The sequence below is a fragment of the Heterodontus francisci genome, chromosome 23 (genome assembly GCF_036365525.1).
Source record: "Heterodontus francisci isolate sHetFra1 chromosome 23, sHetFra1.hap1, whole genome shotgun sequence".
In the NCBI taxonomy this organism is placed as follows: Eukaryota; Metazoa; Chordata; class Chondrichthyes; order Heterodontiformes; family Heterodontidae; genus Heterodontus; species Heterodontus francisci.
In genome coordinates this window covers 2,878,924-2,905,164 of record NC_090393.1, presented here as the reverse complement: position 1 = coordinate 2,905,164, position 26,241 = coordinate 2,878,924, and the positions used below count along the sequence as shown (strand labels likewise).

Here is a 26,241-nt window from a genome sequence, read left to right as displayed (position 1 = left end):
CAGGAAAAGCAAGGGTCCCAACACTGAACCCTGGGGAACTCCACAACCCTTCCTCCAGACCAAAAAAGAAGAAAATTACAGCACAGGAACAGGCCCTTCGGCCCTCCAAGTCTGCACCGATCCAGATCCTCTATCTAAATCTGTCGCCTATTTTCTAAGGGTCTGCATCTCTTTACTTCCTGCCCATTCATGTATCTGTCTAGATACATCTTAAAAGACGCTATCGTGCCCGCGTCTACCACCTCCGCTGGCAATGTGTTCCAGGCACCCACCACCTTCTGCGTAAAGAACTTTCCACGCATATCTCCCCTAAACTTTTCCCCTCTCACTTTGAACTCGTGACCCCTTGTAATTGAATCCCCCACTCTGGGAAAAAGCTTCTTGCTATCCACCCTGTCTATACCTCTCATGATTTTGTACACCTCAATCAGGTCCCCCCTCAACCTCCATCTTTCTAATGAAAATAATCCTAATCTACTCAACCTCTCTTCATAAGCTAGCGCCCTCCATACCAGGCAACATCCTGGTGAACCTCCTCTGCACCCTCTCCAAAGCATCCACATCCTTTTGGTAATGTGGCGACCTGAACTGCACGCAGTATTCCAAATGTGGCCGAACCAAAGTCTTATACAACTGTAACATGACCTGCCAACTCTTATACTCAATACCCCGTCCGATGAAGGAAAGCATGCCGTATGCCTTCTTGACCACTCTATTGACCTGCGTTGCCACCTTCAGGGAACAATGGACCTGAACACCCAAATCTCTCTGTACATCAATTTTCCCCAGGACTTTTCCATTTACTGTATAGTTCACTCTTGAATTGGATCTTCCAAAATGCATCACCTCGCATTTGCCCGGATTGAACTCCATCTGCCATTTCTCTGCCCAACTCTCCAATCTATCTATATTCTGCTGTATTCTGACAGTCCCCTTCACTATCTGCTACTCCACCAATCTTAGTGTCGTCTGCAAACTTGCTAATCAGACCACCTATACTTTCCTCCAAATCATTTATGTATATCACAAACAACAGTGGTCCCAGCACGGATCCCTGTGGAACACCACCTATCACATGTCTCCATTTTGAGAAACTCCCTTCCACTGCTACTCTGTCTCCTGTTGCCCAGCCAGTTCTTTATTCATCTAGCTAGTACACCCTGGACCCCATGCGACTTCACTTTCTCCATCAGCCTACCATGGGGAACCTTATCAAACGCCTTCCTGAAGTCCATGTATATGACATCTACAGCCCTTCCCTCATCAATCAACTTTGTCACTTGCTCAAAGAATTCTATTAAGTTGTTAAGACATGACCTTCCCTGCACAAAACCATGTTGCCCATCACTGATAAGCCCATTTTCTTCCAAATGGGAATAGATCCTATCCCTCAGTATCTTCTCCAGCAGCTTCCCTACCACTGACGTCAGACTCACCAGTCTATAATTACCTGGATTATCCCTGCTACCCTTCTTAAACAAGGAGATAACATTAGCAATTCTCCAGTCCTCCGGGACCTCACCTGTGTTTAAGGATGCTGCAAAGATATCTGTTAAGGCCCCAGCTATTTCCTCTCTCGCTTCCCTCAGAAACCTGGTATAGATCCCATCCGGACCTGGGGACTTGTCCACCTTAATGCCTTTTAGAATACCCAACACTTCCTCCCTCCTTATGCCGACTTGACCTAGAGTAATCAAACATCTATCCCTAACCTCAACATCCGTCATGTCCCTCTCCTCGGTGAATACCGATGCAAAGTACTCGTTTAGAATCTCACCCATTTTCTCTGACTCCACGCATAACTTTCCTCCTTTGTCCTTGAGTGGGCCAATCCTTTCTCTGGTTACCCTTTTGCTCCTTATATATGAATAAAAGGCTTTGGGATTTTCCTTAACCCTGTTTGCTAAAGATATTTCATGACCCCTTTTAGCCCTCTTAATTCCTCGTTTCAGATTGGTCCTACATTCCCGATATTCTTCCAAAGCTTCGTCTTTCTTCAGCCGCCTAGACCTTATATATGCTTCCTTTTTCCTCTTAGCTAGCTTCACAATTTCACCTGTCATCCATGGTTCCCTAATATTGCCATTTCTATCCCTCATTTTCACAGGAACATGTCTCTCCTGCACGCTAATCAACCTCTCTTTTAAAGCCTCCCACATATCAAATGTGGATTTACCTTCAAACAGCTGCTCCCAATCTACATTCCCCAGCTCCTGCCGAATTTTGGTATAGTTGGCCTTCCCCCAATTTAGCACTCTTCCTTTAGGACCACTCTCGTCTTTGTCCATAAGTATTCTAAAACTTACGGAATTGTGATCACTATTCCCAAAGTAGTCCCCTACTGAAACTTCAACCACCTGGCCGAGTTCATTCCCCAACACCAGGTCCAGTATGGCCCCTTCCCGAGTTGGACTATTTACATACTGCTCTAGAAAACCCTCCTGGATGCTCCTTACAAATTCTGCTCCATCTAGACCTCAAACACTAAGTGAATCCCAGTCAATGTTGGGAAAATTAAAACATCCATTAAGCACTACTGTTTCCTGTCACTCAGCCAATTCCATATCCATGTTGCTACTGTCCCTCTTACTCCATGAGCTATAAGTTTGCTTACAAGTCTGTTGTGTGGCACTGTATCAAATGCCTTTAGAAAGTTCATGTACACCACATCAACTGCATTTTCCTCATCAACCCTCTGTTACGCCTTCAAAGAACTCCAGCAAGTTAAACATGATTTTCGCTTAAGAAATCCATGCTAGCTTTCCTTAATTAACGTGCATTTGCCCATGTGACTATTTACTTTGTCACAAATTATTCTTTCTAGAAGTTACCCCACCACCGAATTTAAAGTAACTTACCCGTAGTTGCTGGGCTTATCTGTACACCCCTTTTTGAACAAGGGTGTAATGTTTGCAATTCTCCAGTCCTCTGGCACCACCCCAGAGTCTAAGAATAACTGAAAAATTATGGCCAGTGCCTCCGCGATTTCCACCCTCACTTCCCTCAGTATCCTTGGATGCATCTCATCTGGTGCTGGTGCTTTATCCACTTTAAGTACAGACAGCCTATCTAATACATCCTCAATCAATTTTAAACCTTTCTAGTGTCTGAATTACCTCCTCTTTCAGCATTTACTGGGTTGCATCTTCTTCCTTGGTAAAGACAGATGCAAAGTATTGATTTCATACCTCAGCTATGCCCTCACCTCCAGGTGAAAGTCCCCTTTATGGTCCCTAATCGGGCCCCTCTTCCTTTTACCATCCTTTGACTATTTATATCTCCATAGAAAACTCTGGGATTTCCTTTAATGCTAGCTGCCAGTTTCTTTTCATGCTCTGTCTATGCTTCTCTTATTTGCTTTTTCACTTCCCCTCTGTGCCTTCTATATTCAGCCTGGTTCTCAATAGTATTTTCTACTAGAGGCCTGCTCAGGTCGAGAAAAAAGAACCAGATCCGATCCCGACCGAATCACAGCGGACCTGAACCCGGCCCAAGTCCCTCCAATTTCGCCACAAGCTTGACCCGAGCCCGATCCGACCATCCCTTTACTTACCTTCCGACTGGGAAGCTCCAGTGCGTGCGTGATGACATCATAGTGACATCACTTATTCACTGCGCAGACTCAGTTTCGTCTCGGATTCACAGCTCAGCTAAGATTTTTCATTTCAATACTTACTGGCAGAGCACTTACCGTGTGTGTCCGGCCCTATCCGACTCAATTTGGACTTGGCCCGACCCAACCAGAGCCCGGCGGCAGACCCTGAAGATGGGCCCGGCCCGACCCGACGCATGTCGTTGGGTCCCGTCGGGTTCGGGTCAGGTAGCAGGCCTCTATTTTCTATCTGGCATCTATCATAAACACACTTTTTTTTCTTCATGTTCATCTCTCCCTCTTGTCATCCAGGGAGCTCTGGATTTGTTTTCCCTACCTTTCCCCTTCGAGGGAACATACCTTGACTGTGCCCGAACTATCTCTTCTTTGTTCAGCCACTGGTTTTCCTGCCAACCTTTGACTCCAATTTATTTGCCCCAGTTCCAGTCTTACCCCACTGAAGCTGGCTTTCTCCCAGTTAATTATGCTTACTCTGGATTGTTCTTTGTCCTGTTCTATAGTCAGCTTAAACCTTATGATATAATGATCACTATCCCCTAAATTATCTCCTACTGATGCTTGATCCACTTAGCCCACCTCATTCCCAAGAACCAGGTCTAGCAGTGCCTCCTTTCTCATTGGACTAGCAACATACTACTGTGGAAAAGTTTCCTGAACACACTCTAGGAACTCTTGCCCCTCACTGCCCTTTAAACTAACATCCCAGTATATGTTTGAATAATTAAAGTCCTCCATTATAACTACCCTCTATTTTTTGCACCTCTCTAATTTCCTTGTAAATGTGTTCCTCCACGTCCTTCCCACTAGCTGGCGGCCGAAAGACAACACTGAGCAAAGTAACTGCACCTTTTTTGTTCCTTCGCTCGAGCCAAATTGATTCTGTCCTCGACCCCTCTGGGACATCCTTTTCCTCCAACACTGCAATGCTGTCCTTAATCAATACCACCACCCCTCCCCCTTTTTTTCCCTTTCCTATCCTTACGGAACATCTTGTATCCAAGAATATTTAGCGGCCAGTCCTGCCCTTCTTTGAACCAGGTCTCTGTTATAGCCACATCATATTTCCACATGGCAATCTGCCTGTACCTCACCATTTGGGAGACAACTGCATGTTTTTAAGATTTAGGATTGGACAAAGAAGTTGGAAGTGGGCAGTAGCTTGCAAAGACAGAGAGAGATTGAAGGGAATCTGTTGCACCATTGACAGTTAGAGGAAAACAGTACAACTTTTAGAAACATTTTAATCTTTGTTTTGACTGACTGTACTAACCAATATGCATGAGTACAAGTGTCTGCAGAAGACTTGTACTGTTCCACCCAATGTGATTCTGCTTCCCCAGAGGTTACCTGTGAAGACATATTAAAAGTTAGAAGTTAAATCAGAAATACGTCTCAATTTTAAAAAAGTGTCCCCCACACCCCAAGCCCCAGTTTTAGTCAACTACAGAATTACTACAGCAACAGACCTGCTGATGTCTGTCAGTACATGCTCCTTAAAGAGTTAAAATAAAAACACTACCAATGCAGCAGTGTTTCACCTGAGCCAGACCCTGCAGATAATTCAGGATATAGACAATATCACATCCAAGTGAGCTCAGTTTAATGTTCTAAGATAAGCATGGCCACTTAATGCAGAATGCACATGTAATTAGCTCATTTGGTTCCATGTTCCTTCACCTTTTTATATTTCTTTTTAAGGTCAATATAATTCTCTAGTTTCAGCTGTTTGCCAGTGTTTGGTCTGTACATCATGAACAGTCGCTTCTTGCTGTTAACTTCCTTTACCAGAATTGCCGTCTTTTTATTATTCCTTATCTGGAACGAAAGGAATTAAACATGCTGTTATTCATGGAAGATAATCTGGGTCTTTTATAGTACGTCATTATGACCCATTAACTTGTAAAAATCAATATATTAATTCCAAGACATTGCCTTTTAAGTACATTAGTTAATTTGGATTTCAAAATGGGATTTCTGCAGTTCATGCCACCCCCAAGGAGCTAACAATGAATAATATGGAGGGGAGGAATGAGAGATGTGAGATGCACTGTTTATTGGATAGTGCTGCCCCTGATGGGCCTCTCAATTTCAATGTGTGCAATTGCAAATATAGAAGATATTCATAAACGTAATCATTTTCAATGGCTTTTACATAAATTTACTCACTACACCTTCTGAAAACTTACAGAAAAAGCTAAGCACCATTTTTCAGAAACAAATGAAGTACTTTGAATCCTCAAATGGCTTGGCCAATGGATAATGTCACTTAAATTAATATCATTCTGGAAATGGAGATCACATCATTCCTGCCCAGTAGGGAAGTTCTGTATTTGTGGGTAGAATGGAAAAACGAGAGTTCCTGAACAGTGGGCATCATGACGTCACACCTCCTTCACTTATTGTGGAGACGGACACAGCAGCCCACTAAACAGTCTCGACTTGCCTGTATTGTATTCCTTTTGTGAATTAAGTTTGGCAGCAAAAATTAACAGCATGTTCAAAAAAAGCTAGTCGGATGACCGAGTTACTCAGTCCAGCTGGCAAATTTAGCAACTCACCAACACCCAGTCATAAATCTAATCTAACACCCAATCTTTTACCTCTCCTTTAAAAAGTAATGAGAATTGATCTTGATGGTTAGGAAATGTATAATAAAATATTTTGTTGGCTATTTTAGGTTTTTAAGCAGATGCTGTATATTGGTCTGATGGCACTCAGCTTTCAGCAGTTTTGCAAAGTTCTCTTTTTTTCAATACTGGAACAAACACTCTTGTGAATCCAACCAATTTCCTAATTGTGTGCTTTTTTTTAAAAAAAAAGTGCAGCGTTGACCTTTTCAGATCTACAAGGAGGCGGCACAGGGTCTGCAATGTTCCATCTCCAGTACATCTCACCCAACCCACTCCCCCATTTAAGATTGAAGTTTTTACCAAAATAAACTTCAGTTCCAGGAATGTAAAACAGAGTCATGCAATGACACGTTACAGGACACACTGCCCGTAAGCATTCACAGCAATAAATAACCTTCGTGGTCCGGCTACTTTCTGTGCCAGGCTCTCTTTATAAAGCTCAGAAGCATGATGTTTTCATATGATTACCCATTAGCAAATTAAACCCGAAGGCCAATTCTGAAGGGGATTTGCACTGACAAAATCTGGTCCTTTTTGGACCTGGCAAAATCAGGCTGGCTAGTATTAGTTAAATGCAATCTACGTTACCTCCTGGGTAACAGTTATCTCTTGGAGCTTGTTCCAATGTTTGAGGGTTGGGGAGGAATTTCCTCAGTTCTTTCTTGAGTTGACTGCAGCTCTCCCAACAGTTAGTTACAAGAGCTTGGTGATAGAGAATTCACCAGCCACCATTATGACTCCTGGTCTCACTTCCAGCTCTAGATAGCAAGTCTGAACAATTCCAATACACCTTAAGATCTATTAAAATAGTCTGCTGTAATTTAAGAATAATGCTCAAGCAGTTACGATGTATACAGTAGCTCATCAATTCTTGCTGTGAAACATTAGACTCCAATCCAGGAATTTTAATTTAAGTTGATACTTTGAGTTCTATGTGCTCAATGGCCAACATTCAATATTCTTGTTACAGATGCAGCACTCCACAGCAAAATTTAAAAAAAAACTTAATTTCAGTCAACACTATTTTGAAAAGTCTGCATCTAGACCCTCTCCCAGTTAAAGGAGATAATAAACAAAGCAACAAATACTGTTAAGATGCAAAATGCACACTTTTGTTGTCCTAACGGGTTCGGTTTCCCAAAATCCTCTGGTCTATGAGAAAACAAAGTTCCCCAAAAATGATATTCTTCCCTTAAGCACAAACCATATCCAGAATTTCAGGAAACAATAGTTAATCTAGAAAATTAACTTGTTCCAGGGTGACCAACTTTTCTCCAATTCAGCCAGGTTTCTGTACATTCTGAAGAACGGTGCAGAATCAGCAAAGTTTCTTAGAAGAAAGAAAATGCTACAAATACTCAGCAGGCCTTAGAACTGAATACTATGAAAGTTTACCAATCTCATTCAGATTCAGCTTTATAGGTCTAGAGAAAAAATAAACACAGAATTGCAAGGAATTCTTACATTATAATAAAAGGGTTCAGTTTCAAACTCGAACTCCTCCATCCACACCTGTCAATTCTTTCTCTGCCATTACAAGCCTCCTCAAATCAATTGCACTGTCAAGCAACTCTCCCAATTCTCTAACTACCACTCTCCTATGAAAAATGTAACTTGGAACATTTTATTATGTTCATGGCAAATACTGGATTTCTTGGATGAAAAATTCTCCTTGCTGCTCCATTTCCTCCACCCAATCATTCACTCCCCCTCTACAAAGCTGCAATAGAAAATGTTGGGAATACACAGCAGGCAAGTCAGTGAACAGACAAATTTACATTTTGACGATAGCCCTCTTTTGAGTTACCAAGGGTATAATGAAACCAGCTGTTTTTTCTCTCCACAGGTGCTGACTGACCAGCTGCATTTCCCACGATTGCCTGTTTGATTCATTATCCAGCACCTGCAGGATTTTGTAATTTCCATGCTGTATTCTTCAGTTGTTAGTCTGTAGTAAGTCAAGCCTGTAGACCTCACTGATGTAGCTATAACATCCTATTTCACATCTTGCTAGCCTTTCCAGATCCTCAGAAATGTAGTTTACTTGAAATCCAGACCAAGAATGGGTAATAATAACTGAAAACTGAACTTGGCAGATTAGAGTCTCCATCAGCCCAAAGGCTTGACCATATTACAGGATTGCAAACCAGGCACATTTTCTACTTGGTTATTGTCCAGTGTTCTCTATTCCTACTGCAGTACAATTTCCATACAATCATGGTGGTTGGCAGGGGAGGGGAACACTGGCACAGCAAATTGAACCATATTACACGCAGCTTAATTTCATTAGTTCCAGCTTACTAAAGGGTGACTACCACTCTATATCAATGTAGAATGTAATACCAAGTATTCCTGGTAACAACCACTAGGGTGGTCACTCCTTCCGTTTCTCTCTCCTTGTTTACCTGCATTGATAAATAGAAGCCATCATCTGTTCCCATTTGCTCTGCCCAAATCTTTGTAGCTTCTTCCCAGGACATCCCTCTTTCAACACTTATCTACCAAAATAAACAATGTATTAAATCAATTTACATTCCAAAAAGCAGAAAGTTAACTGTACAATATGATTTAAACAAATTCTATTCAGACATTTCAACATTTAATGTATTTTGTGCCTTTTATTAATATGTGCCGAGGCTGTGCAATGTTACTGTTTGGAAATGTACACTTTCCCATTTGGAGAAACCAACAAACAGCTAAGCTATTAAGATCTGGTATGTCTCAAGTTCAATCCCTGGTCTGTGCTGATCCCAGGGTGGGCAGCAGAAGGAGTTAACAACTACATGAGCATCACAGAGGTGGGAATTTGAGTTAGCTGGGGTCTCATTCTTGATACTTGCCCAGTGACTCCCATCAGCAGTATGCACATGGGCCTCAGATGAGGACAGGACCTAGCTCCAGTGATGCTTTGGCACAACCTTGCAAGACATGGGGAACTTTACCTCAAGTGAGGTCAACCCCTCTGGGATGTAGGAGTGGAAAGCAATCGAGGATGCAACATACAAACCATTATACCAAATGGTTAGACACTTACAGTATAAATTTCAACATGTCCTGATACAGAATACCCTGGCGTTAAGAATTTTCTTGCTTCGAGTTTCTTCACCTTCTCATCCCCAGAACCCAGATCTGTCCAAAAACAAAAGCAAATCAGCCACTGTCGTGTAATAAACTTTTCATTAGGACAGTAGAAAACCAAGGACTTACCTAGAATTCCCATATCATATCTTCCATTCTTCTTCGCATTCTGAATGACAGCACTTAAAGTGTCTGAAAAATACTGGAAGAGTGCGTTCTGTTGGTGTACCTCCATACCAAGGATTCGATTCAGGAATTTCCCAATATTGTTATAATCTGATATGGATTAATTATACAGTTAGACAAGAGAACCTGGGTTACAAAAATACCAGCAATAATGAGTCCAAGTTTTGATGCAAATTTTACCTTTATCAAGTGTGAGCAGTCCTGAACGGTCTTCCACATTGATCAAACCCACACCAATCAATCCCTGTCGAACATCTAGGGCCACAAAGGCAAAAATTAAGTGTCAACACCAGAAAAATAAATGGGCACAAAGCTGTCTGGTTATCAAACAAACCCAACCGCTTCACCAATGTCCTTCAGAGAAATGGCCTGCCACCCCAGATTGGGTCTAGCCTACACATGGCTCCAGTCCCATACTAAGCAGCTGGTCTTAATGGCCCACCACCAGCTTGTCTCAAAACAGCTATGAAGGAGCAATCAATGCAGCGCTTGCTAACATGGCCAACACCAAAGAGCAATTTCTTTTTAAAAAAATCTCAAAGTCCTTTCCAGTACAAGGGGATTTACTCTTACTGGACAGGAAATACCATAACAGGATATCAAAAAAATAAAATTCAAACAGGAATAGAATTTAGTTAATATTTGGGAAGTAATACAATGTTCAAAGTAATACAAATTTGCCCTCGAACACTGCTAGTGGACCAGGTAGATTAATGGGAACAATACAACACTTATCTGTGTAACTCCATATATGAAGTTATTTGGGAACAGGTGGTTGGGAAGATAAGCCAGTGTCAGATTAGACAGAGGCTGTGTTAGGCTGGGAGATAGGACATGGAGGCCATGTGGGCAGTATGAAGAGAGGAGATTCAAGTTGGGGGCAGAGCAGAGGCTGAACGGGTCAGGACCTCGCCCCAAATCACAGAATAATAGTGCAGAAGAGGCCCTTCGGCCCATCGAGTCTGCACTGATGCATTAAAACACCTGACCTGTCTACCTAATCCCATTTGCCAGCACTTGGCCCATAGCCTTGAATGTTATGACGTGCCAAGTGCTCATCCAGGTACTTTTTAAAGGATGTGAGGCAACCTGCCTCTACCACCCTCCCAGGCAGGGCATTCCAGACCGTCACCACCCTCTGGGTAAAAAAGTTCTTCCTCAAATCCCCCTTAAACCTCCCACCCCTCACCTTAAAACTTGTGACCCCTCGTAACAGACCCTTCAACTAAGGGGAACAGCTGCTCCCTATCTACCGTGTCCTTGCCCCTCAATCTTGTACACCTCGATCAGGTCACCCCTCAGTCTTCTCTGCTCCAGCGAAAACAACCCAAGCCTATCCAACCTCTCTTCATAGCTTAAATGTTCCATCCCAGGCAACATCCTGGTGAATCGCCTCTGCACCCCCTCCAGTGCAATCACATCCTTCCTATAATGTGGCGACCAGAATTGCACACAGTACTCCAGCTGTGGCCTTCCCAAAGTTCTGTACAACTCCAACATGACCTCCCTGCTTTTGTAATCTATGCCTCGATTGATAAAGGCAAGTGTCCCATAAGCCTTTTTCACCACCCTATCAACCTGCCCTTCTGCCTTCAGAGATCTATGGACAAACACGCCAAGGTCCCTTTGTTCCTCGGAACTTCCCAGTGTCAGGCCATTCATTGAATACTTCCGTATCACATTACCCCTTCCAAAGTGTATCATCTCACACTTTTCAGCATTAAATTCCATCTGCCACTTGTCTGCCCATTTGACCATCCTGTCTATATCTTCCTGTAACCTAAGACACTCCACCTCACTGTTAACCACTCGGCCAATCTTTGTGTCATCCGCGAAGTTACTGATCCTACCCCTGACATTGTCATTTATATAAACGACATAGATGACTAACAATAGGGGACCCAGCACAGATCCCTGTGGTACGCCACTGGACACTGGCTTCCAGTCACTAAAACAGCCGTCTGTCATCACTCTGTCTCCTACAGCTAAGCCAATTTTGAATCCACCTTATCAAGTTATCTTGTATCCCATGTGCATTTGCTTTCTTGATAAGTCTCCCATGTGGGACCTTGTCAAAGGCTTTGCTGAAATCCATGTAAACTACATCAACTGCACTACCCTCATCTACACACCTGGTCACATGCTCAAAAAATTCAATCAAATTTGTTAGGCATGACCTCCCTCTGACAAAGCTATGCTGACTATTCCTAATCCAAATTTTTCCAAAACCGAATTTTAAAAAAACAGGAAGGTGAAGAATCCTAAATATAGAAATATAGATCTGGCCAAAATGGACTGAGAACAGCTACTTGTAGGAAAGTCTACATCAGACCAGTGGGAGTCATTCAAAAAGGAAATAGTGTGTGTTCAGGGCCAACACGTACCCGTAAAAGTGAAGGGCAGGACCAACAAGTGCAGGTAGCCCTGGACGTCAAGAGATATGGAGGATTGGATAAGGATAAAAAAAAGGAGGCTTATGGCAGGTTCAGAGGGCTGAAAACAGCGGAACTCTAGAAGAGTATAGAAAGTGTAGGGGGGTACTTAAAGTAATTAGGAGAGTGAAGAGGGGGACATGAAAAAACACTGGAAGGCAAGATAAAGGAAAATCCCAAAGTGTTCTATAAGTATATTAAGGGCAAGAGGATAACCAGAGAAAGAGTAGGGTCCATTAGGGACCCAAGTAGCAATCTGCGTGTGAAGCCGGAGGACGTAGGTGAGGTTTTAAATGATTACTTTTCATCTGCCTTCACTCCGGAGAAGGACGATATCGGTGTAGAGATCAGGGAGGGGGATTGTGATATACTTGAACATATTAGCATTGAAAGGGAGAAGGTATTAGCAGTTTTAGTGGGCTTAAAAGTGGATAAATCCCCAGGCCCAGATGAGATGTATCCCAGGTGCTATGTGAGGCAAGGGAGGAGATTGCAGGGGCTCTGACACAAATTTTCAAACCCTCTCTGGCCACAGGAAAGCACCCGAGGACTGGAGGACAGCGAATGTGGTACTATGATTCAAGAAGGGTAGTAGGGATAAACCAGGTAATTACAGGCCAGTGAGTCTATCAGTGGTAAGGAAACTATTAAAAGAATCCTGTCGCTCAGAATTTTTTCTAACAGTTGTTTTACCCTTAATCCCACTGTCAACAGATATCAATCCAGTTCATTTTTAAAGATGCCAATCCACCAAGCATCTTCTCAGTTTTTCCAAAATCCAGAATGATAGTTGAGACCATTTGGTCCACTTCACGTTGCGAGCTTTTTAAATGGAGTATATTCTAATTCCATTTCATGGTCTTTTCCTGTACCCTTTTATAATTTTGCTTTTCAAATTTTAACGCAATTTCATTCTAATTATTATAGCTTCTACCCACTGTGTTGCCGTGCTCGAACAACTCTCTAGGAGGAGAAAAAGAATCAAGTGCATTCTTTCTGATTGGCAAACACAGCATTGGAGGTCCAGAAAGGAACTGTGGGCTGCATTGGAAAGGAGGCAAATTTGAAAACAACCGCTTTTAAAAAACATGGAGTAACCTGTAGGCTGAAGGTTAGAAATGTAATAGGCTTTGAGCAAGTGAAAGGTGGGGGGAGGGTGCGGGGGAGAGCAACAAATGGCAAGATCTGTGATAGGGCTGAGGGTAGGAGAGATGAAATGACAAAGATGCCATGGAACAAAAGACAACATTCCTAACCTTTGCCAGTTCTGATGAAAGGTCACAGATCTGAAACGTTAACTGTTTCGCTCTCCATAGATGCTGCAAGACCTGTGTATTTCCACTGCCTTGTTTTTATTAAAGACAGCAGTTTGACTAGTCTATAAACTATGCATTAACATCTTCATTCTATGCCTAATGATAATTTGGCTCCCTCTAATGAACTGAAACAGCAAGGACTACCAGAGTTTGCTGCTCAAAGTTAGACAGTTAAAGAAACATTCATATAGAACCTTTCACATCCTCAGAAGTTCCAAAACACTTCACAACCAATTAAGTACTTTTGAGTGTAGTCACTGCTGTGATGTCAGGAAATGTGAATTTCTTATAAACAGCCATGAGATAAAAGTTGGCAGGACACCTCCCCTGTCACTTGAATAGTGCCATCCACCTGAGGGGCAGTCAGGACCTTGGTTGAACATGTCATCCAACAGTAGTGTTTCCTCAATACTGCACTGAAGTGTCAGCTTAGATCCTGTGCTCAACTCTCCAGAGTGAGGCTTGAACTCAAACTTCTAATTCAGAGGTAAAAATTCTACAACTGAAGGCTACACTGATAGGAAATAATAGAATAGGGAACAAGTATCAGCAAGTAAAGCATACGTAAGTTATATTAACCTGGCTAATGACCAGTTGCTAGTATTGCATAAAAAACAGCTTAAACAAAGTGAAAATATGAGAGTTGATTAACCCTGATCCAAACTAACAAAAGTTGAATAGAAATCTGTACAATACCTTTGAAGAAATCCCCAAGATAGACTTTAGGAGATGACACCAGTGCACTATCCAGATTTACAATGGACTTCATAACTATTTCCAGAGCATTCCTTCCATACTGCAAAAGTGTCAGTCACATTACAATACTGGCAGCTTAACAGCAAAACTTACAAATACAACATATTTTAAGATTATTTTATTCATGTTAAAGTTGATATGTAGTACTATTGCAGCATACAGGTCTTTTTTTTTCTAGTGTTCAAGATACTATGCAGGGTATATAATTTTACATCTTCCAAATCTGAAGCATGCAAGATGTACAGTGACTAAGAGATGACCAAATATAAACAGTTATAAAGAAAAAGGTTCTAGATAAATACATAACAGTAAAATCCCACTAACTGCTTCTAGCCAAAAGAACCAGAACATTACCTTGTTATCAAAGTTGAACCTGCTCAAATCTCTGGTTTCAGTGGCTCGTCTGTCACCATGTGTGAGAGCGCCCTGTCCAAAAAGCAAAATGAGATCAACATTCTATAACATCGACTCAAAAAAACCCACCTTTGATGTACAACATTTTCCCATAAACAACCTCTTCTGATAAATTAAAACAGAACCTTTTCCCTTGGACCAGGCATCTGGTAAATGGGTGCCATATTACAAATGCAGTTTTCTATTAAAAGGGTTAACTCAAAGCAGTAACTTTCATATAGATGGAGAATTAGCACACACCTCATGAACCAGGGGAAATTTCAAAACGCCCTCAGCATGAATTCCTTTCTTTATGCTAAGTATAATTTGAATAGATGTGTATCCCATCAATACAGAGTCAATGATGCAGAGCAATGGGAAGAATCTATTAATATAATTATACAAGACTATATAAAGTATTTTCTATCAAGCTAGTCCAACATATGGTTTTGTTGAAAACTCCTGCTTTCTACGCACACAGTTCATGGTGAGGCAGGGCATCAAATATCAGCGAATCATCATGCTAAGTGCCTCAAATGCCTTTCTAAACACCAACCTACAAAAGGGTATCTCAGCCTCGATCCAAATAGATGCCCCATACTATAGGAATACAATAAAAACAGAAAATGCTGGAAATGCTCAGCAGATCTGGCAGCATCTGTGGAGAGAAAAAGTTAGTGTTTCAAGTCGATGATCTTTCATCAGAAAGGTATTCAACCTGAAACTTTAACTGTTTCTCTCTCCACAGACATGCCAAACCTGCTAAGCATTTCCAGCAATTTTCCATTTTAGTTTCAGATTTCCAGCATCTGTAATATTTTGCTTTTGTATAAGAATGCAAGTTCTTTCTTCTCTCTGCTGGAAGTCATACTCTCAGTACCAGTATGACATGCAGGAGAGAGAAGAGCTCGATTTACATGACGTCTTTCTCCTTTCTCTTCCCATTCTGTATTTCTGCAATGAAAAAAAAAAGACTTGTATGGAAGCTTGAGTACTTCTTTTTAAAACAGAGGCTATTTCTTGACAACATATGAAGTTCTATTAGTTATTTAATGAACTACATTACACAGGCAATAAAAGGGAAATGAGACACAAATATCTGCCAAAGGAAAGACCTTATGCCCTTGCAATTTAGTCAGTCATCTCTACACATGATGCAGAAAGATCGGCAAGACAAATAAGCAAGCATCTAACTAGGTCTAAGGTTGGCAACATTTTAGGGCACTGTTTCACGTCTGCCCTAGTGGTTGAGCTTACTAAGAAACAGGGAAAATGCAACCCTGTTTAAAGCATTGTTTTGAAAGACATGTACTTACCAAACTTTCAAGTCTTTTTGCAACAATGGAAGCAAATCTCTGTTCTCCTGCCAATTCTGAGATGAGAAAAACATATTCAGGAGAAGTCACTTGGTTTGACCGATGTGTTCTACCTGCAAATAAAATAATTATGTCATTTTCTCAGGTCCAGCAAAAATACCAAGCTCACTTACCCAGGTGCTGTTGAGCCTAAAAGCCATTCCTTTTGTAACACTGTTTCCATCTTGAAATACAAATAGGATTGATTCAGTTCACCATCACCTTCTCAAGGGCAACTAGGGATGAGCTATAAATGCTGGCTGAGCCAGTGACGCCTGTATCCCATGAACGAATTAAAAAAAAGTTACACCTGAACTTTGCAATCAACTTCAATTAACAGCAAGGCATTCGAGCATACTTTGTGCTACTTAAAGGAAGCAATACCACAAATCTAATCACCCCATGGCACAGCTCTCACTGCAGATCACGTCACTTGATGCAAACTAACATTCACATAGCTACATGGAAACAGGCAGTACAGCTCAATCACTGTTCATCCTCTATGTCAGCAGTATTCCTAATCCCATGCATATACTTTTATGCCCCTTTTCATAAAACACCTAGTTAACCCTATTCTCATCCATCTTGAGCCAGAAGTGGATGATCCATCTCTGCCTCCTCCTGAGGTCCCCAGCATTACAGATGCCAGTCTTCAGCCAATCCACATGATATCAAGGAACGGTTGAAGCCACTGGATACTGCAAAGGCTCTGGGCCCTGACAACATTCTCGCAATATTACTGAAGACTTGTGCTCCAGAAGTAGCCACGCCCCTAGCCAAGCTGTTCCAATACAGCTACAACATTGGCATCTACCCGGCAATGTGAAAAATTGCTCAGGTATGTCCTGTGCACAAAATGCAAGACAAATTCATTCCTGCCAATTACCGCCCCAGTCTACTCTTGATCAGCAGCCAAGTGATGGAAAGAGGCGTCGACAGTGCTATCAAGTGGTCCTTACTCAGCATCAACCTACTCACCAATGCTCAGTTCGAGTTCCACCAGGGTCACTCAGCTCCAGACCTTATTACATTCTTGGTTCAAACATCGATAAAAGAGCACAACTCAAGAGGTGAGGGGAGAGTGACGGCTCTTGACATCAAGGCAGCATTTGACCGAATATGTCATCAAGGAGCCCTAGCAAAACTGGAGGCAATGGGAATCAGGGGGAAAATTCTCCACTGCTTGCATACCTAGCACAAAGGAAGATGGTTGTGGTTGTTGGAGGTCAATCATCTCAGTCCCAGGACATCACTGCAGGAGTTCATCAGGGGAGTATCCTAGGCCCAACCATCTTCAGCTCTTCATCAATGAGCTACCCTCCATCATAAGGTCAGAAGTGGGAATGTTCACCAATGATTGCACAACGTTCAGCACCATTCGTGACTCCTCAGATACTGAAGCAGACCATGTCCAGATGCAGCAAGACCTGGACAACATCCAGGCTTGGGCTGATAAGTGGCAAGTTTCATTCACGCCACACGAGTGGCGGGCAATGACCATCTCCAACAAGAGAGAATCTAACCATTGCCCCTTGATTTTCAATAGCATTACCATTGCTGAAACCCCCACTAACATCCCAGGGGTTACCATTGACCAGAAACTGAACTGCACCAGCGACATAAATCCAGTGGCTACAAGAGCAGGTCAAAGGCTAGGAATTCTGCGGCAAGTAGCTCACCTCCAGTCTCCCAATGCCTGCTCATCTACAAGGCACAAGTCAGGAGTGTGACGGAATACTCTCCACCTGCCTGGATGAGTGCAGCCCCAAGAACACTCAATAAGCTTACCATCTAGGACAAGTAGGCCACTTTGACATCCCATCCACCACCTTCAACATTCACTCCCTTCACCACTGCACACAGTGGCAGCAGTGTGTACCATCTACAAGATGCATTGCAGCAACACACCAAGGCTCCTTTGACAGCACCTTCCAAACTTGCTACCTCTGCCACCTAGAAGGTAAAGGGCAGCAGATGACTGGGAACACCACTACCTGCAAGTTCCCCTCCAAGCCACACCATCCTGATTTGGAACTATACCACCATTCCTTCACTACCAAAATCCTGAAACTCCCTTCTTAACAGCACTTTTGGTGTACCTACACCCCAAGGACTGCAGCGGTTCAAGAAGGCAGCTCACCACCACATCAAGGGCAGTTAGTGATGGGAAATAAATTCTGGCCTAGCCAGTGATGCCCACATCCCACAAACACATTTTCAAAAATGACATGGTCTCTGCTTCAACTGTGTTCTCCTGCCTCAAGAGCCTGTGTAAAAAAAGTTTGGACTGTTCTGTGTCCTAGATTTCTTGCAATTAGCCTTATATCTAAGCCCCCTTCAAATCAATGCATCCATCTACTCTGTTCCAACCCTATCAAATCATGCTGTAACCTCATCTGTTTTAACATAAACGACCCCAATTTCCCACTAATGTGCAGACAGCCAGTTGTTCAAAGCCAGCCGTCAAAGTAAACAATATGCTATTTCTAACTTGTGCTCAGCTTAGTTGTGTAGAAGTTTTAAAGCTGACCTTGAGCAAGATAACGACACACAACTCCCAGAATCAAGTTACCACAGCCCACTTGCACGATAGCAATAGGCATGTGATAGACCTTGATTAGGCTGTAGATAAACTTTACATAAGTCTGACAGTTTTTTCTTGAACGATGTCACAGTAAAACATCAGTACATTTCCTGATCTGAGCACTTGTATACATGTATACTTGTATACAGTATATTCATGTCATTTTGTTATTATCCTTAGCCCACATGCAACCATAGAATCACAAGTAGAATCACAGAAGCACAAGTAGGCCATTCAGCCTTTCGAGCCTGCTCCAACGTTCAATTAGATCCTGGCTGATCTGTAGCTCAACTCTATTTACCCACTTTTGGGCCGTTTCTTTTAATATCACAGAATCACAATTGTTACAGCGCAAAAGGAGGCCATTTGGCCCACTGCATCTGCACTGGCTCTCCGAATGAGCGGTTCATCTAGTGCCATTCCCCTGCCTTCTCCCCTTAACCCTGCACATTCTTCCTTTTCATATAACTTCAATTGAACCTGCCTCCACCGCACTCTCAGGCACGGCGTTCCATACCTTAACCTGTGGGAATAAGTTTTTCATGTCACTTTTGCTTCTTTTATCAATTACTTGATAATCTGTGCCCTCTCGTTCTCAATCCTTTCAAGAGTGGGAACAGTTTTTCCCTATCTGCTCTGCCCAGACCCCTCATGATTTTGAATACTTCTATCAAATTTCCTCTCAGCCTTCTCTTCAAGGAAAACAGTCCCAACTTATCTAATCTATCTTCATAAATAAAGTTCCTCATCCCTGGAACCATTCTCATGAATCTTTTCGGCGCGCTCTCTAACGTCTTCACATCTTTCCTAAAGTCAGACGTCCAGAACTGGATGCAATACTCCAGGTGAGGCCAAACTAGTGTCTTATACAAGTTCAACATAACCTCCTTGCTCTTGTACTCTACGGCCCTATTAATAAAGCCCAGGATACTGTATGCTTTAACAACTGCTCTCTTAACCTGTCCTGCCACCTTCAATGTCTTATGCACATATGCATCCAGGTCCCTCTGCTCCTGCACCCCCTTTAGAATTGTACCCTTTATTTTATATTGTCTCTCCATGTTCTTCCAAAATGTATCATTTCACATTTCTCCACATTGAACTTGATCTGCTACCTGTCCACCCATTCCACCAACTTGCCTATGCCCTTTTGAAGTTCTACACCATCTTCCTCACACCTCACAATGCTTTCAAGTTTTGTATCACTGGCAAACTTTGCAGTTGTGCCCTATACAGAAAGGTCTACGTCATTAATATACATCAAGAAAAGCAAAAAACAAAAAACTTCAATCTCAGTTGAAAATTGTAATTGCCTCAATTTTTTTTTTAAAAATCACCCTTTGCATTAAAAAATGCCTCCTGACATCACTCCTAAATGGCCTTAGTCCCTCTGCAATAACTTCTAACTGTCTAAAATACACTATTTGCTAAACCACACCAAGATTTACAAAAATAAACAAAGATTCGGGAAATAAACAAAAGTTCATTTTTTTCTCACCGAACTGCTGAATGGCACGGTCTGCACTCCAAGGCAACTCCAAGGTCATGTGCACTCGCCGTCGTTGGTTCTTAACTCTGCGGTCTGCTTGCAATGAAATGCCAGAACTGGCTGCTTCCGAAATGATTGCAATATTCTGATAAGCAAATAGGATAGTTTGTTACTGTACGCACAACTTCCTTTCTGAAAGTAATGGTTGAAATTTTTCATACCTTCTCTCCATTCATAAACCGCTGCTTTTCTGTGATATTGAGGATTTCTACAGGAACATCGAGTTCTGACCTAGATTCATACGATATGCTGCCATCATCATTGCTCACAACCCTACCTTTCCGGCCTGTCATCTAGGAAACAAAGTTAGAATTAAACAAGTCAAAAACACCTCAGTTAAAGGGACATCATCTGAACAGATCAAATTAGGCGCTGACCTAAATAAACTCAACCAGAGGCCTGAACAAAAACTTAGTCATTTTTATGACTTCAGGAAATCGAATCTTGTTAACTTCAATGACAAAACAGAATAACGTTTCCAAACAGGATACGTTTAGCCAAAGTATACAGTTATTTTATGAAATTACTAATGTTGGTACCATATGAATAATGGAATACAATTAAGTATTTCATAAGAATGGGTTTTGGGGCAGGGGGTGGAGGAAATAGGCAAAACTGAGTCAGTCGTGCAGTGCAAATCCTGTTGTTTCACGGGGCTGTTTTTTTAATAAACTATTCTTTGAATGTGGATGCCAATGGCCCTAATTTTCTTGAGATGGTGGGTCTTCTCAAGCAGTCCAAGAGGGTGACAGAGGAATGGGATGGCAATGGGCATCAGTATTTCCTGCAGTCAGGAGAAGCAGCCAGGTGGTTACTGGAAGCAGGAACTATTTTAAGCGAAAATAAAAACAGAAAATGCTGGAAAAGAGAAAGCACCTCTTTGCTTTCATACTACTTTAAGCTACTTCTGAGTATATTAAAACACCAAAAGGCAGATATACATCACTGTGGAGAGGATATCTCCCCTTGTGGGGGAAATCTAGAACTAGGGGGCTCAGTTTCAAAATAAGGGGTCTCCCTTTTAAGACTGAGATGAGGAGGTATTTCTTCTAAGGGTCATTAATTTTTGGAATTCTCTTCCCCAGACAGCAATGGAGGCTGGGTAATTTAATATATTCAAGGCTGAGTTGAACAAATTTTAGATCTTCAAGGGAGTCAAGGGTTATAGGGTGAAGGCAGGAAAATGGAGTTAAGGTCACAATCCGATCAGTCATGACCTTATTAAATGGCAGAGCAGGCTTGAGGAACCAAATGGCCTACTCCTGCTCCAATTTGTGTTCTTATGCCAGCTTGCCATCTGCACAATGGTACCATAAAAATGAAGGTTCACTGCAAGAACAAGTTATGTAATGCCTCTATATTTTTAAGAATTGAAATATTAACACGTTCTAAATATTCATGGTTAACTGTTCCATGTCCTCTGCTGTCCTCTCCCCTTCAAATTTCCAATCATCATCCCTCTCCAAGAAACCAACCCATGACCCCTCTATCCTTGCTAACTAGCACCCAATCTCCAACGTTCTTGAATGTGCTCCCAAAATCCGTGCCCATCTTTTGCACAACTGTTAAATTCACTCAAATCAACTTTCCACCCCGCCACAGTAAAAGGCCTGATCAAAGTCACAAATGACATCCTAAGTGACTGTAGCAAAGGTGACCTGTCTGCAGTCTTGACACAACTGACCACACCACCTTCCTCCATGCCTTTTCTCCACCAGCTGGGTGGGGACTGCTCTTGCCTGGTTCCATTTATATCTACCCACCCACAGTCAGATCACCACCTTGAATCAGAGTCGTTACGGCACAGGAGTCCATTCAGGCCACTGAGTCCATGCCAGCTCTCTGCAGAGCAATCCAGTCAGTCCCATTCCCCCACTCTCTCCCCATAGCCCAGCAAGTTTATTTCCCTCAAGTACCCATCAATTTCCTTTTGAAATCATTCATCATCGCCAGTTCCATCACCTTTATAAGCAACGAGTTCAAAGTCATTACCACTTGCTGCGTTAGAAAATTCTTCCTCACATTCCCCCTACAGCTCTGATCAAAAACTTTAAATGTGTCACCTAGACCTTGTACCATCAGCTAATGGGAACAGCTTTTGTCTACTTTACCCAAACCTGTTATAATCTTGTACACATGTATCAAATCTTTCCTCAATCATCTTTGCTAAAAGGAGAACCACCCCAGCTTCTCCAACCTTGTAGTTAAAATCCTCCATCCCTGGAACCATTGAGATAAATCTCTTCTGCACCCTCTCAAGGTCCCTCACAGCCTTCCTTAAGTGTAGTGACTAGAACTGGACGCAATACTCTAGTTGTGGCCTAACCAGAGTTTTACAAAGGTTCAGCAAAACTTCCCTGCTTGCGTACTCAATACCTTTATGAAGCTCAAGATCCTATATGCTTTGCTACTTAAACTCCCGATATGTCCTGCCACCTTCAAATATCCATGCACATGAATCCCCAGGGCCCTCTGTCCCTGCACACTTTCTAACTGTGCCATTTAGTCTATCTTGCCTCTCCCTAATCCCTTCTGCCAAATCGCCTCACCTCACACTTCGATTAAATTTCATTTGCTACTTGGCTGCCCGATCTGCTAGTCGATATCCTGTTGGTCGATTCGTATTGTCTTCACTGTAGTATCATCCTCACTGTTTGCTACACCTCCAAGTTTGGTATCATTGGCAAATTTTGAAATTTTACTCCATATTCAAAATCATTTATATACATCAAAAAAAGCAGTGGCCCCAGCACTGACCTTTGGGGATACCACGGTCTACCATCCACCAATCTGAAAAGCAACCATTTACCGTGACTCGCTGTTTTCTGCCCCAACGCTTTTTAAAAACATCCAAACTGATATTGACCCTCCTATTCCATGAACCCCAATATTGATAATAAGCCTTTTATGTTGTACTTTGTCAAAGGCTTTAAAATCCAGAGACAACATCCACTGCATTCCCTTCAACAACCTTCGCTGTTACTTCACCAAAATAATTCTATCAGTGAACCATGATCTGCCTTTTACAAATCCATGCTGGCTCTCCTTAATAACACAAACCTCTCCAAGTGGCTGTTGATTTTTCCCTTTATTCTTTTTAAAACCTTACTTACTACAAATAAACTGTCCAGTCTTCAGTTAATAGCAATGTCATTGTACCCTTTCTTGAATAAGGGCGAGACATGTGGCATTCTCTAATCGTCTGGCACCTCCCCCATATCTAGGGAAGATTGGAAGACGATGGCAAGCCCTTCAGCTATCTTCACCCCCAGTTCCTTTAGCAACCTGGGATGCAAGCCATCCGGACCAGGTGACTTAGCTATTCCAGGCACAGCCAGCCTTAGCAGTAAATCCTGCCCATCACTTTTCACCCCAACCATTACCTCTACTATCTCCACTTCTTCTGATATTTTGTCAGCATCCTCTTCCTTACTGAAGGCCAATACAAAGTCTTCTTTCTTTGGCCTCCTTGCCTCGAGAGACAATGGGTATGCGCCTGGAGCTGGTCAGTGGATTGTGAAGCAGCGCCTGGAGTGGCTTCTCCTCTTCTTCTTCTTTAGCCTCCTTGTCTAGAGAGACAATGGGTAAGCGCCTGGAGTGGCTATAAAGGCCAATTCTAGAGTGACGGGCTCTTCCACAGGTGCTGCAGAAAAAGTTGTTTGTCGGGCTGTTACACAGTTGGCTCTCCCCTTGCGCCTCTGTCTTTTTTCCTGCCAACTGCTAAGTCTCTGACTCGCCACACTTTGGCCCCGCCTTTATGGCTGCCCGCCAGCTTTGGCGATCGCTGGCAACTGACTCCCACGACTTGTGATCAATGTCACAGGACTTCATGTCGCATTTGCAGACATCTTTAAAGCGGAGACATGGACGGCCGGTGGGTCTGATAGCAGTGGCGAGCACGCTGTACAATGTGTCTTTGGGGATCCTGCCATCTTCCATGCGGCTCACATGGCCAAGCCATCTCAAGCGCCGCTGACTCAGTAGTGTATAAGCTGGGGATGTTGGCCGCCTCGTGGACTTCCGTGTTGGAGATACGGTCTTGCCACCTGATGCCAAGGATTCTCCGGAGGCAGCGAAGATGGAATGAATTGAGACGTCGCTCTTGGCTGACATACGTTGTCCAGGCCTCGCTGCCATAGAGCAAGGTACTGAGGACACAGGATTGATACACTCGGAATTTTGTGTTCCGTGTCAGTGCGCCATTTTCCCACACTCTCTTGGCCAGTCTGGACATAGCAGTGGAAGCCTTTCCCATGCGCTTGTTGATTTCTGCATTGAGAGACAGGTTACTGGTGATAGTTGAGCCTAGGTAGGTGAACTCTTGAACACTTCCAGAGCGTGGTCGTCAATATTGATGGATGGAGCATTTCTGACGTCCTATCCCATGATGTTCGTTTTCTTGAGGCCGATGGTTAGGCCAAATTCGTTGCAGGCAGCCGCAAACCTGTCGATGAGACTCTGCAGGCACTCTTCAGTGTGAGATGCTAAAGCAGCATCGTCAGCAAAGAGGAGTTCCCTGATGAGGACTTTTCGTACTTTGGTCTCCGCTCTTAGGCGGACAAGGTTGAACAACCTGCCACCTGATCTTGTGTGGAGGAAAATTTCTTCTTCTGAAGACTTAAACCGCATGTGAGAGCAGCAGGGAGAAGAAAATCCCAGTGTAGGTGCGAGAACACAGCCCTGTTTCACACCACTCAGGATAGGAAAGGGGTCTGATGAAGTGCCGCTATGCTAAATTGTGCCTTTCATATCGTCATGGAATGAGGTGATGATACTTAGTAGCTTTGGTGGACATCCGATCTTTTCTAGTAGTCTGAAGAGACCACGTCTGCTGACGAGGTCAAAGGCTTTGGTGAGATCAATGAAAGCAATGTAGAGGGGCATCTGTTGTTCGCAGCATTTCTCCTGTAGCTGTCAAAGGGAGAACAGCATGTCAATGGTGGATCTCTCTGCACGAAAGCCACACTGTGCCTCAGGGTGTACGCGCTCAGCCAGCTTCTGGAGCCTGTTTAAAGCGACTCGAGCAAAGACTTTCCCCACTATGCTGAGCAGGGAGATTCCTCAGTAGTTGTTGCAGTCACCGTGGTCACCCTTGATTTTATAGAGGGTGATGATATTGGCATCGCGGATGTCCTGGGGTACTGCTCCCTCGTCCCAGCACAGGCAAAGCAGTCATGGAGTGCTGAGAGTATAGCAGGCTTGGCACTTGATTATTTCAGGGGTAATACCGTCCTTCACAGGGGCTTTTCCGCTGGCTAGAGAATCAATGGCATCACTGAGTTCCGATTGTGTTGGCTGTACGTCCAGCTCATCCATGACTGGTAGAGGCTGGTCTGCATTGAGGGCAGTCTCAGTGACATTCTCCCTGGAGTACAGTTCTAGGTAGTGCTCAACCCAGTGGTCCATTTGCTTGCGTTGGTCAGTGATTGTGTCCCCTGATTTAGATTTGAGGGGGCGATCTTCTTGATGGTTGGCCCAAAAGCTCTCTTAATGCCATCATACATTCCTCTGATGTTTCCGGTGTCTGAGGCCAGCTGAATATGACTGCATAGGTGCTGCCAGTAGTTGTTGCAGTCACCGTGGTCACCCTTGTTCTTATAGAGGGTGATGATATTGGCATCGCGTATGTCCTGGCTGTTCTTTGTGCAGCGCTTCTGGCTGCTTTAAATGCTACAGATGTTAACTCGCTGCGGGCTTTCTTGTAGTTCAACAGTGGAATGCGTTTAGTGGCTATGACAGGTTCCAGCTCTTCAAAGTGAGATTGAAACCAGTCTGCATTCTGCTTCTCACATTTGCCATAGGTGGTCATTGCTGAGTCATAGATGGCGTCTCTGATGTGGGCCCACTTGGTCTCTGCATCCCCTGCAGGAGAGTTTTGAAGGGCTTTTTCAAGTGAATTTAGGAATTTATGTAACAGCTGTGGATGAGAAATTCTGCTCGTGTTGATGCGCGGGCGGCCCTTCTGCTTGGAGTGATGTAGCTTCTTTGGTTTGAGTCTAACCTTGCTGCACACCAGGGAGTGGTCGGTGTCGCAGTCCGCACTGTGGAAGCTGCGTGTGATTTGAACGCTGCTTAAAGAGGCTCGCCTTGTGACGATGAGGTCCAGCTGGTGCCAACGATGTGATCTTGGGTGCCTCCAAGAAACCTGGTGACAGGGTTTAGTATAAAAGAACGAGTTGGTGATGCAGAGGTTGTGATAGGTACACAACTCCAGCAGTCTCTGTCCATTCTCATTTATCCTTCCGATGCCATAGCGCCCAAGGCAGGAGGACCATGAGTCATGGTCGGCCCCAATCCTGGCATTAAAGTCCCCGAGCAGGAACAGGTGTGCGGTATTGGGGATACTGCT

General features: G+C 43.2%; 1 protein-coding gene across 4 annotated transcripts in view; it reads right to left on the bottom strand.

Annotated features, from left to right (window-relative positions):
• sbno1 (strawberry notch homolog 1 (Drosophila)) overlaps positions 1–26,241 on the bottom strand; it is a 171,729-nt gene that overhangs the window by 40,935 nt on the left and 104,553 nt on the right. For all 4 annotated transcript variants that reach the window (XM_068054523.1, XM_068054524.1, XM_068054522.1 and 1 more), the window contains 11 exons: positions 20,054–20,185; positions 19,842–19,977; positions 15,721–15,833; positions 14,366–14,437; positions 13,952–14,051; positions 9,688–9,762; positions 9,451–9,597; positions 9,278–9,372; positions 8,649–8,741; positions 5,291–5,428; positions 4,884–4,960 (listed from right to left, as the gene is read on the bottom strand). In XM_068054523.1, the coding sequence (XP_067910624.1) occupies positions 4,884–4,960; positions 5,291–5,428; positions 8,649–8,741; positions 9,278–9,372; positions 9,451–9,597; positions 9,688–9,762; positions 13,952–14,051; positions 14,366–14,437; positions 15,721–15,833; positions 19,842–19,977; positions 20,054–20,185 (1,178 nt within the window). The remainder of the gene's footprint in view (positions 1–4,883; positions 4,961–5,290; positions 5,429–8,648; positions 8,742–9,277; positions 9,373–9,450; positions 9,598–9,687; positions 9,763–13,951; positions 14,052–14,365; positions 14,438–15,720; positions 15,834–19,841; positions 19,978–20,053; positions 20,186–26,241) is intronic.